This window comes from Echinops telfairi, unplaced genomic scaffold, assembly GCF_000313985.2.
Source record: "Echinops telfairi isolate 266 unplaced genomic scaffold, ASM31398v2 ScPeMD7_5592;HRSCAF=6446, whole genome shotgun sequence".
NCBI classification, from domain to species: domain Eukaryota; kingdom Metazoa; phylum Chordata; class Mammalia; order Afrosoricida; family Tenrecidae; genus Echinops; species Echinops telfairi.
Window position 1 is genome coordinate 36,378,450 of NW_022109491.1, and position 13,251 is coordinate 36,391,700.

At 40.0% G+C, this 13,251-nt stretch overlaps 1 protein-coding gene across 1 annotated transcript in view; it reads left to right on the top strand.

The window, feature by feature from the left end:
* Window positions 1-13,251, top strand: part of ANKEF1 (ankyrin repeat and EF-hand domain containing 1) — a 47,404-nt gene that overhangs the window by 7,172 nt on the left and 26,981 nt on the right. Inside the window, exons 3-6 of the mRNA XM_004698160.2 lie at window positions 636-835; window positions 1,601-1,750; window positions 3,024-3,147; window positions 11,851-12,673. Of these exons, the coding sequence (XP_004698217.2) occupies window positions 636-835; window positions 1,601-1,750; window positions 3,024-3,147; window positions 11,851-12,673 (1,297 nt within the window). The remainder of the gene's footprint in view (window positions 1-635; window positions 836-1,600; window positions 1,751-3,023; window positions 3,148-11,850; window positions 12,674-13,251) is intronic.

A 13,251-nucleotide genomic window follows, 5' to 3' on the forward strand; every position in this document is an offset into this window, starting at 1 on the left:
TATTAAGTTTAAAACAACTGAAATTTATTTTACATACTTCTGGGTGTGTTTAGGGTGCTAGGCAGGCCATAATTTCTCTGAAGGCTTAGGGACGACTTTACCTTTTCTCTTTTAGCTTCTGGTACTCTTAGTTGTTCGTGGTACGTGGCAGCGTAATTCCAGTCTGTCTCCATTTTATGGGATCAGCCTCATTTTTCTCGTGAGAGCAGATAGTGGATTTTAATTGCCAATCTTGTGATTAACAGCCAGATTCTTAACACACTATGCCACCAGTTCTAAGGGACCTGTAAGTGCCCAAGGTACCGCACCTCCCCAAAAGGGACCCTTGGGTGTGGACTGCAAGATGCCCCATACCCAGGGTCAGCAGTAATTCATGAGTCAGCATGCAATTCTTCCCTCAGTCAGGCGGGTCCTGTCATATATTTGGTTGTGATTATTTTCCAACACGATCAAAGATGGAGCTGCTTTTTTGGTATATTTTTTTCTGGTTTGGTGTTTCAGTTGGTCTTAGATATGCTTTTGTTCTGCCAGCTAATTATTGATTTTTTTTTTTAATGAGCGTTTTTCCTCCTAAAAGATACCAATAGAGCAAGATTGCTAATCCAGGCCTCTTTGGGGATTGTATTTCTTGACAGGCATTTTATTTTACTGCATTTTGCCTACCAAGCGCCACTATCGCTGTACGTTGATTGCCCTGGAGCACGGTGCAGACGTCAACAATGTCACCTACGAAGGAAAGCCAGTCTTCCTCCGAGCTTGTGAAGAAGCGCACGATGTGAAAGACATATGCCTGACGCTTCTGGAAAAAGGAGCCAATCCAAATGCCATCAACTCAGTATGACCACCCCTGGGGTGATAAAAACTGCCTTTTTTTAAATGATAGAATTGTACTAGTATGATTTTGCACTTAAATACATTAGAATAACCCTCTTGCCTCATAGACTGTGCATTTCTATTCAAAATGCTTTAGCTGATCTATTTTCATTATTTTCCTGTGTGCATGGTTCTGTAGTCTATTTCTCAATTATGCTAGGAAAATTCATATTTATTACGTGCATTTTGTTATTTAAAATATACTTATTGAGAGGAGTGGAAAGAGTATAATCAATGCTCAAATCTTTTGCCTTTTTTTTTGTTGTGCCTTCTTGATGTTACTCAGCTTCTTTCCTGTATGCATTTTGCTCCACTCTTTTCTTGTAATTGAGTCTCCTTTTCTTGTAATTGCTATTTCTAGACTATGTATGAATCTACACAAACTAGATTTTATTCTCATTAGAAAACATACGTGTTCTGGGTTTCTTCTCTCTCTACTCTGTCTTCCTGGTAAGACCTACATGCACGAGCAGGCTTTTCTCAGAGCAGGATAACTCGGGAGCTTGACTGAGTTGAGAGGGCTACATTTTGTAGCCCGTGGCTCATTTTACTTGCGTAATTTTTCCCGATTATCACATGATCATAAAGATGCTGAGAACAAGCATGTTTTCTGTGTGTCTCAGACCCAATAGGTGTAGACTGTACACCAATTGAGTTTTAGATGTGGCAGCCCCAGTGTGGTTTCATGCGACCATGATAAACAGCAGTTGATCTGTGTAATCTCCAGTCTACAGGTCGCACGGCTTTAATGGAAGCTTCACGAGAAGGCGTGTTGGAACTCGTTCGAGGGATACTGGAGAGAGGAGGTGAAGTGAATGCATTTGACAATGAGAGACATCATGCTGCACATTTTGCCGCCAAAGGAGGCTATTTTGATGTAATAATCCGCTCCTTGCTTTAAAATGTGTTGCTTAAAATGCTCTCTCCCTCTTATTCTCAAAATCTTAGATATCACATCGGTTACACAAAGGCAGGAATTTTTTTGAGCTTTGTTTGACATTCATCCCCCAAGGAATTCTATATCTTACACCAAAGATTCTTGGCGAAACACATTCCAGCTTTATATTCTGTGTAGTCTTCTGGCTAGCTTATCCATTTAATAGTACTAATAAGACCTTTCTATATCCTTCACTGACAATTTATAAATCCCTGCCAGCTGTGACTGCCCTATTTTAAACTCACATCGTGTGTCAGAGACTCCAAGATGGTCTATGTTCTAGCTGAGAGGAGAATAGGGCCGTCACACTCGTATCTCTCTGGTGTTTGTATGTATCTATAATTCACCAGACTCTTACACACTAGATGTTCTAGTGATTTGGACATGACAGCATGGATTTCTGGTAGACTTAGTGACATTGCAGAAATGAACTAGAAACAAAGGGTATCCAATTTTTAAAAAAATTCTGGATTTCATCTAAAATCCCTTTGCCTTCATTTCTTTGCATTGTAATCGAGCTATCTTTATTTTAAGAAGCTCTGGGGATGCGGTAGGTTAAGCATTGGGCTGCTAACTGAAAGGCTGGTGATTCGAACACACGAGCTGCTCTGTAGGAGAAAGATGAACTGTCTGTCTCTGTGAAGATCGGCAGCTTCAGACATGCTAGGTGCAGTTTACTCTGTCCTGAAGGGCCACTATTAGTCACGGTTTGATTTGGTTTAATCTGTATTTTTCTTTTTGAGGCTCTTCTCTGGACTAAAATTATACCTACATATAGAAGCAATGTTAGGTAGAGAATTTGTTCTTTTGATGATGTTTGTTATATTGTGATGTGTGCTTTAATGTCTGTGACTTCACCCAAAATCAGGCCCAGACTGGGGCTCCTGGTTACTCTTTTCCACAGCTGGATCACCTCTGCCTGATAGAGCTTTCAGTAGTGATGGGAATGCTCGGTATCCTCTGTCCATTATGGTAGCCAGTAGCCACCTGCAGCCGTTCAGCGCTGTAGGCGTGGCCAGTTAATATGAGAAACTGAAGTTTGAATCCTCTTTTCAATGTAATTAACTCTAATGTGAGTCTTAAATACATTTAAATTTGAAGTAACCACATAGGTCTTAGTCTCTAATGTATTAGATAGCAAGGCCTAGGTGCAACCTTCGTCCGGTAAATATTCACACCCGTTCCTCTATAATATCTGCTGTTTCCTTTGCAGATATTGAAGCTGCTTTTTGCCTACCATGGAGACATGGGGCTGATAGCGATGAATGGGAACACACCACTTCATTATGCTGCCATGGGAGGCTTTGCAGATTGCTGCAAATATATAGCTCAGCGAGGTAAAACTGCCTAGCCATTTGGTGCTCAACGTATTTCTAATTTACTCAGAAAACAGAAGAGTAGACAGAGATTGGTGGGACATCCAGGGCTATTGCTGTAGTCCCCCTTCAGGCCTGGAACTGAACTTGACATGAGAGCAACATTTACCAAAGGACAATGTTCACAGGGCCAGGAAGAAGGACGGATAGAAACAGAAAACACAGGGAAAAAATGAGATCAGTGATGGTCCATTGAGAGCATTTGAACGGATTAGTTGAGACAAAACTGATTGAACTGTTGAGTATAAAACTGATGGTTTGTAAACCTTCACCTAAAATTTAAAGTTTTGTTTTTCTTTTTTTAAAAAAAGAAGGATAAGCAGAGAATTCTGACTTTTAATTTACCTGTAGCTTATGTTTCTCAAAAGCCAAACCTTACTCATAAATAGAAAGTTGATTTTTCCTTCTTACAATACCTTTTATTCAAACATGGATCTATCTTAACAGAAATGAAAACTCATACCTCCAAATACTGTTAGGTTCATTTTATACAACGTGAAGGGGATTGTTCTTGAGTCAACCAATGCTTAAAAATTCTTATAGTTCATTACACTCCTTATTTTTTAAATGACAGCATTCACAGAAGGAGGAGCAAGCACTGACATGGTATCTTTTCACCTAACTGGCCACTATTCTGTCTTTAAATGTATTCCATTGTGTTAAATGCAAAGATGGTTTTTCTGGAAACTTTTCATTATTGGGTAAATATTTTAGGGAGACATGAAGCAAAATGGGGATTTTCACGGAAAATTTAAAATGTAAGCAATGTTGTTCTTTTGTGTTTTCCTATAGCTTTTAAGTAACTTCCTTAGTTGAAGAATATATAATATATAGTTTATTGTGTGATGTAAAATTATACTATAAGCTAGTTATATTTAAAGACATAGATCAATTTGGCATTGATAGCATGCTACTTGAATACCATATATACTCGAGTATAAGCCAACCCGAATATCAGCGGAGGCACCTAATTTTACCACAAAAACTGCATTAAAAATGTGCGGAAAAAACTCGGCTTATACACAAGTATATACGGTACATTTTAAAAGTTGTCAATTCTTTGTCAGTGATGGGTCAGCTGAACTTAATCTTAGATTTTTGTTTTTCTTTTTACATTATGAGCAACAGGCATAACTTAACAACTCTTTAATAAATAGGGTAGAAAGAATGCGATAGTTTTCTGTTGTCCATATAAGCACAGAACTTTAGAAATCATGGGGATCTTAGAAATCCTGGGTTGCTTGACTAATATTCTAAACAAGACAAATGTGCCTGCATAACTAATTAGTGTCATGATTGAACCATGTTTACTTATTCAGGTTCTTCTCAACTAATGCCCCCTCTGTCCCCCGACCCAAAAAAACAACACCACCTTTAAAACGGGAAACCTGACAAATCTATCAAATATTTTGATTCTCTCAAACTGTTCCATTGGTCTTACCTCCAAACCTTTTGCCCTCCATATTTTATTCTGATACTTTGTTTTTACATATGGATTTACCAGAACTAAAGGTCTGCTCGGTTGCTCAGTTTGGTTCACACTTCTTTCACTTTCCCATGCTAACTCATTTCTTATTGGGACAAAAACCACCAAACATACATGCCACCATTTATGTGTTAGTTCCCTGGTGATGACATACAAGGCACATTGCGAAGCAAAGGACCAGAGGTTGGGTCATGCAGAAGGCGGTGCCTGGAGAGGGAAAACGGATCCATCCTCCTGGCAGAATCACAGACTGCTGTTCCTTACATATCTGAAGCCACATGGAACTCTGAAGTAGGGTTGCAAGGACAGCCACTTCGTAGATCCTGAATGGATGACCCAGTGCCACCGTAAAGGTGTTGTCAGTTATGTTTCCACCTTAGAATCTTAGAGCCAAGACAACAAGGGCAGCGAGAAGCCACTATCCATGCAATACTCATTGCTACAGAAATCCTCTGGGTTTTGTCTCCCAATACTGAAATGTACAGACTTGATGTTGGCTGGATTCCTTTCCACATTAAAATATCTTCCATGATGCGCTCCTCTTTTAAGACCTGGTCACGTCACTAGTGCGATTCATAACCCCACTGAAGCAGGGTGAGGGCCGTTAGCCACGGCAGACGAGGAGAGTTTGGGGTCTATCTCCTGAAAGGCCTCATTGAGAATGTTCCTTCTCATGGAGTGTGGAACCCTGTGTTTTGCAGTCCCAGGCACTAAAAGCTGAGCCCTTTGACCACGCTGTTTTGGGGTACTGTCAAGTCAGTTCTGACTCACAGGACACTGCCTGACCCTGGGCCACCTCCTCCGTCAGTGTTACATTTGAGCCCATTATTGTAGGCACCGTGTCAATCCATCTTGTCGAAGGTCTTCTTTTTTTGCTTCCCTTCCGCTTCACCAAGCATGGGATCCTTTCCCTAGGTTTGAGATGCTTTTCTTTGGCTCTTGCTTCTCAGTATGGAATGCATTCATCTGGCAGACACCGGAAAGCAAGAATGTACAGTTTTAAAAGAATCAATTCTCACAAAAGACTGTCCCCAGAAAATGTGGCTCATCCTGTGATTGTAAGCGATTGATTTTACACTCGGCCTCCCTGACTGGTGTCCTCTTACCTCCACTTAGAAGGCGTGTGATTGTTGGCAGGCTTTTAGTAGATGTGTTTAAGTGTGTATGTGACTCGATTAGTTGTTACTCTACATGCTTTTCCCGTAGCCTTCTTGCACATGCTAGGGAATCCTTTCCTTCTGGGTTTGCTGTTGTTGGCTGGCTGGTGGATGCTTTGAGGGACCGTTTTCCTTAAGCTTCCTGACCTTCATTAACATGTCCAAATACCTGAGATGCAGTCTTGCCATCCTCACTTCTAGGATGCATTCGGGCTGGACTTCTCCCAAGTCAGATTTGTTTGTTGTTTGGCAGTTTTTCAATATTTTTCACCAGCACCATAATTCAAATGCACCATTTTTTCTTTGGTTTTCCTTAGTCAGTGTTCAACTTTCACATGCATATTAGGCGATCAAAAACACCTTGTTTGGGGTTAGATGCACCTTAGTCCTCCAGGTGACTAAGGTCTCGTGCAGCAGATTTACCCAAAGCAATGAATTCTTTGATCTCTGGACTGCTACTTGCACGAGCATTGATTGTGGATCTAAGAAGGTAAAAAAAAGAAAGAAAAGAAAACCTCAACAGTTTCCAACTTTTCTGCTTATCATCATGTTATCTATTGACCCAGTTGTCCTGGTTTGGGTTTTCTTTACATTGAGGTGCAATCCATCCTGAGGCTGCATGCAATCTTTGATCTTCAACAGCAAATGTGTCATGTCCTCACTTTCAGCAAGCAAAGTTGTTGCATCTGCATATCCCAGCTTTTTAATAAGCCTTCCTCCAATCCTAATGCCACACCTCCTTCTATGCTCCATCTTCTCAGATTACTTTCTCAGGTTTACTAAGTCTGGTGAAAAGATACAACCCTGATATGCACTTTTCCTGAATTTAAACCATGCAGTATTCCTTTAGTCTGATTGAGTGACTGCCTCTTTGTCCGTGTACAGGTTCTATATGAGCATAATTGTTTTGGGATTTTCATTTTCCTCAACACTGTCTATAGTTGGTTGTGATCCATGCAGTTGAATGCCTTTGCACAATCAATAAAATGCAAGTAAATGTTTTAATGGTATTCTCTGCTTTGAGCCAAGATCCATCTGACATCAGCCATGATATCCCTTGTTCTACATCCTATTCTAAATCTGGCTTGAGTTTCTGGGAGCTCCCTGTCAGTGTACTGCTGCCACCATTGCTGAAGGATAATCAGCAAAAATTTACTTACATGTAATGTTAATGATATTGGTTGATAATTTCCACAATATTTGGTATTACTATTGTTTGGAATAGATACAAATATGGATCTCATTCAATTAGTTGGCCAACTGACTGCCTTACAAATTTTTTGACATAGAAGAATAAGTGCTTCCAGTGCTTTATTTAATTCTTGAAACATTTCAGTTGTTATTCCTTCAATCCTTGGGATATTTTTTTGTTGTTGTTGCTGATGTCTTCAGTGCAGCTTGGACTTCTTACTACCATTGATTCTTAATCATATGCTATCTATTGATGTGGCTGAATGTCCACTAGTTCTTTTTGATACAGTGTGTTTTTTCTTTACATCTTCTTTAATATTTTATGCATCATTCAATATTTTCCCATAGAATCTTTTAATATTAAAAGTCAAAGCTTGACTTTTCCCCCCTTCAATCCTTTCAGCTGGGTAAATGCTCAGCATGCCCTTCCCTTTAGATACTCTACCTCTAGGTCTCTGCATGTTTCATTATACTTTGATTTGCCTTATTGAGTTACCCTTTGAAACGATCTCTTCTTCACTTTTACTTCATCATCTCTTCCATTGGCCTTAGCTATTCTATGATTGAGCGATTTTTCATCTCTTCTGACATCCACTTTGATCTTTTCTTTCTTTTCTGTCTTTTAAATCATCTTTTGCTTTTATATGTTCTTGACGGCATCCCATACAGCTCATCAAGTCTTCTGTCATAGAGTGTTCAATGAGTCAAATATATTTTTGAGATGTTCTGGAAATTCAGGTGGAATTTCCTATTCGCATACTCAAGGTCCTATTTTGGCTTTTGTAGACTTGGTTTTTTTTAAATCATTTTTTGGGGGCTCATACAACTCTTATCACAATCCATACATACATCAATTGTGGAAAGCACACTGATACATTTGTTGCCCTCATCATTCTCTGTAGACTTGTTTTTAATGTTCTTCGAATTGAACTTGAACTTACGTAGGAGCAATTGATGGTCTGTTTCACAGTTGGCCTCTGGCCTTGTTTTGTCTGGTGATATTGAGCTGCTTCGTCATCTCTTCCTACAGCTCTAGTCAATTTGATTTCTGTGTGTTCCTTCGGGAGAAGTCCGCATGTAGAGTCCTTGTCTGTGTTGTTGAAAAAGTATTGGAGATGAAGACGTCATTGGTCTTGCAAAGTCTATCATGTGATCTCTAGCTTCATTTCTATCACCAAGTCCATGTTTTCCCACTACTGTTATTTCCTTTGTTTCCACCCTTTGCATTCCAGCCACCAATAATTATAGATGTATCTTTATTGCACTTGATCAATTTCTGATGGAAGAAATTGGTAGAATTAATTCTTCAATGTCTTCATCACTGGCTTTAGTGTTTGGTCCTTAAATTTGAATAATAATGTATTCACTGGATTTCCTGTATGTACAAAGATATTGTCCTATCCCAGACAGCATTGTACTTTCAGATCTTGAAATGTCCTGTTTTACAACGAATGCGATGCCATTCCTCTTGGATGTGGCATGCCCAGCATAGTAAACGGTGCGATTTTCTGATGCAAATGCCCAACACCAGTCCATGTCAGCGCACTAATGCCTAGGATAGCGAGCATTGTGCAGTCCATTTCATTATTGACAACTTCCAATGACCCTAGATTCACACTTCACTCTTTCCAAGTTCTAATTATTACTAGATATTTGCAGGTGTGTTCCCCTTGTTTTGAACCTAGCCCGATCAGCAAATGAAAGTCCCTAAAGTTTCATTCCTTCCATGTCGTCGTTGTCACCTCTACTTTGAGAAGGCAGCTCTTCCTGAGTCATACTTTGTGAGCCTTTCCAACGAGGGGTTCGTCTTCTGCCACTGTGTCTCTGACAGGGTTTCCCTGATACTCAGAAGGTCCTCAGTATCTGACCGTGCTCCACTGCGATTCAAAACGTTTTCAGTGGCTAATTCCTGCTAAGCAGAGAGCCTTTTCCGTTTTTGTGGTCTGTCCTTCATACGGAAGCTCTGCTGAAGCCTGTTCGCCTTAGATCATGCCCCTGCTGGTATTTGAAATGCCAGTGATAGGTTCTAGGATTATAGCAACACGCAAGCCATTAGAGTAAGACAAACTGACAGAGAAGTGGTGATGTTGGACCATAAAATACCCCCAACCCAAACTACCCTTTGCCCACCAGTTCATTTCAACCCTGTGTGTTACATAGTAGTATTATTGTTCCCTAGGGTTTTCTTCAGCGGAATCTTGATGGAAGCATATCACTTAGCCTGCCTTCCATGGCGACACTGGGTGGATTAAAACCCTGATGGTTGAATGCAAACTTTGTAGCGCTCAAAAGCCGTTATTTGACTATAGAGTTATGTAAATTACAAAAAAGAATGGATAGATTTTTTTCTCTGTCCTAAACAAAAGTAGGAGACAAAACATCTCAAGTCAAGGGGAGAGGAACATGCTTTCAGATCTTGGAGATGTAGTCTCGTATCCATGTAAAGGGTGATAAATAGAAGGAAATTAGAAACAGGTGGGCAAGTTAGCAGTGGGTTAAAAATCTTTGATTCTTAAAGTTGGAGTAGTATAGATAGAATGCCTTAACGGAAGGTAGATAAAACCCTCAGACTCTGAATAAGGAACCAGCTAAAAACAATGTGCTTGCTGTGTTATTGTTGTGTTATTGTTGTCAGGCACCATCACGTAGATTCTGGCTCATTAAGTTACTATGCACAATGGAACAAAACCCTGCCCAGTCCTGTGCCATCCTCACAATTGTTCTTATGTTTGAGCCTGTCAGTGCAACCACGGTGTCAATCCATCTTGTCTAAGGTCTTCCTCTTTTTTGCTGGCCCTCTACTTTACTGGGCACGATATCCTTCTCCAGGGACTGATCTCTCCTGGCACCATGTCCACAGTACATGAGATGAAGTGTTGCTTTCCTGGCTTCTAAGGAGCATTGTGGCTGTACTTCTTCCAAGATAGAGTTGTGTATTATTTTCACAGTCCATGATACTTTCAATATTCTTTGCTAGCACCAAAATTCAAGTGCATCGATACAAAGGCATAGATATCACCCTATCACAGACGGTTCAGTACTCCCATATAGATCTTGAAATATCCTTTTGATTTTACTTATTCAGGATCCAACTTTCACATGCATATAAGGCAATTGAAAATACCCTGGTTTGATCCAGGCATACCTTTGTCCCTTTATCCTCAAAGTAACACCCTGGCTTTGCAACGTTCTTCTACAGCACTCTATTGAAACCAGTCTCAGAGACCCCTTCTTAATAAATGACTATTCTGAAAATTCCAACACACAAATTTTAGAATCTTAAAATTGTCCTTTACATTTTTTGGTTTTACCTCGTGTCGGTTTATGTGTTGGGCTGCTAACCACAAGGTCAGCAGTTTGAAATCACCAGCTGCTCTGGTGGAGAAAGATGAAGCTTTCTACTCCTTTTATAGGAGTTTCAGTCTTGAAAATCCACAGGGGGCAGTTCTATCCTGTCCTATAGGCACCCTATGAATCAGGATAGATTTTCATTTTTAATAACAAAGTATTCATCTTGCAAAATGATCATTTGTCTTGATCTATAGGTATTGTCTTTTCTTCTTTGAAGCACATAAGTGGAATCAATGATCCTGAATACAACCACCATGACAAACATTTCTCTGGCAAGAATAAATTTGTAATATGTTGCAGGGACATGCTTTCCTTTGCATACAGTGACCTATAAGTTTTGGTTACTGCCTGAGGGTGAACCCTTTATGATTATGTGATGTTTGCAGAACAACAGGAGAACCATCTTGATCAGTGGTTCTCAACCTTCCTAATGCCATGACCCTTTCATACAGTTCCTCATGTGGTGGTGACCCCCAATAAAATTCTTTTCATTGCTACTTCATAACTATAATTTTGCTACTGTTATGAATCATACTGTAAATATCTGATATGCAGGATGTATTAGGCAACCCCTGTGAAAGACTTGTTCGATCCCCAAAGGGGTTGCGATCCACAGGTTGAGAACTGCTGATCTAGATTGAAAACTTTAGAAAGCTTCATCGTAGTCTGACTTATTGACAACCATCTGCTTTTAATGTCTCTAAGACCCCTCCTATAGATAACATAACCTTCCCAGGAGCACTATGCAAATTCTCTGATGCATTCCAAACCATTTGTTTGTTTGGAGGCTTTTTACAGATAATGTTGGTCTCATCATGTTGTTAATTGAGGGACTGAAAAGTAAATGAATCCTAATGTCTGACTTGCACACAACAAGTACAGAACACAGATCTCCTCACGTTGCTTGGCAAATCACTTTCCCCTCTGGTAAGGTTGTTGGTGTGACCTTGCCAGAAAGCAACAGCTAAGTCACAATTTCGTGGAAAATGTACATAAACTATTGTATTAGGTTGTGTACAGGTTAAAAGTTGTAGTCAATAAAAAAGTAAAGGCACATCATTCACTATTGTGACCTCATAAGATTAAACATAAATGGTCTGAATGCAAATTTCCAAATTCAAATGGCACGTTTGTGCATTCATTTTTTGACAGCAAATCACCTTAGTAAGTAAACTGAAATGCTATTTGTTTCAAGCATCTAAAGGAATAAATCACCTAACCCTTGAGGGCAGAGAATATAAATTAGACTCACAGATACCTCAGGATTGACCAAAATGAAGTTTCCAGAAAAAAAAAAAAAAAACACTTCATGGCTTACTTTTACAATAGTAAAGTAGCTAAATAGTTTCAACTCTCTCAAAGTAAAATGTTGGGAATTTTGACTAATGACTCCCAAGTAAGAAACCGTTGAATGAATATCATTTTAGGGTCAGCAGACAACCTTGGCGTCACTTATAATAATGATGCTTCGTGTTTTAGGATGTGACTTGAAATGGAAGAACTTGCAGCATAAGACACCCAGGATGGTGGCTAAGGATGGGGGCTTCAAAGCAGCAAGCAAAGAAATACGCAAAGCCGAGCGAATTGCCAATAAACTTGCCAAGCCAGGAGCCAAAAATCCCAATCCACTCTGGGCTCTGCGACTACATGATTGGTCCGTAGAGCACGAGACTTTCCTTCGGGAAGCGTTCTCATTTGTGGACAGAGGTGATGGAACCGTTAGCAAGGAGGACTTCATTCTGACGCTGGAGGAGAGGCAAGAATTTTTGGACACGGAGCAGCTGGTTAGCATAGCACAACTTCATGAAAAATCTAGGGGAGGAGGAGTTAACATTAATGATTTCTTTAAAGGAACGAGATACTTAAACAAGAATTTTGTCTTGGGATCCTATGGGCCTAAGAAAAAGAAAAAGGGAATAGGTAAAAGAGGCAAGAAAGGCAAATTTGTTTTGCCTCTCCCAATCTGCACCATCCCTGAGAATGCATTTCCAGTGAGGAAAGATGGCGGGCCACCGTATTACATGATTGAAACCTACAAAAATGTCACTGACTGCACTCGCTTCAACAGAGATCATCCACCAGAGCATCCAATTCAGGATGATTCTGCTTGGTACATTGATGATTCCGTGAAGGTATTTGCAAATATTAATTTTGTCACCAAGGCAGGGGACCTGGCTTCTCTGAAGAAAGCCTTTGAATCAGGAATACCTGTGGATATGAAGGATCAGTATTACAAAACGCCACTAATGACGGCCTGTGCAAGTGGCAACACGGATGCAGTCAAGTTTCTTCTGGAAAAAGGGTATGTTTTTCTTGTAAAGGTTGAAAGTTTTATACATACGGAAAATTCAAGGAGTTGAAATAGGAGCAAATATTTTGTTCTAGAATTTAAAATGACATAGAAATACACCTCCACCCTTAGACTGAGATTATAAATAGATCTTATATGGGGAGCCAAAACAGCTCTGCCAGTAGCAGTTCACCCCCAAGTGAAGGCCATCATGTTCTCTGGTGGGGGAGAGAGGAGCTTTTAGGTTGGGGTCTGACTAGTCTCCTTGAATAAATCAGTTTGGGCTCAGGTCTTAACCTAGTTGGCATGGGATAGAAAACACACAGCAAAGCATTTAACCTGGAATGGACACCTGCACATGATGATCTCGTGTGTCAGAGTAAAAGCTGTGCTCTAAAACAATTAATGAGAATTTAGGGTTTTCAGTGGTTGATTTTAGGAAGTAGATTGCCAGGCCTGTCTTCCAAGGAACCACAGGCTGGACTCGGCCTTTTGGCTAGCAGCTGAGTATATTAACCATTTATACCAGTATATACTCCAGCTAGCAGCTGAGTATATTAACCATTTATACCAGTATATACTCCAGCTAG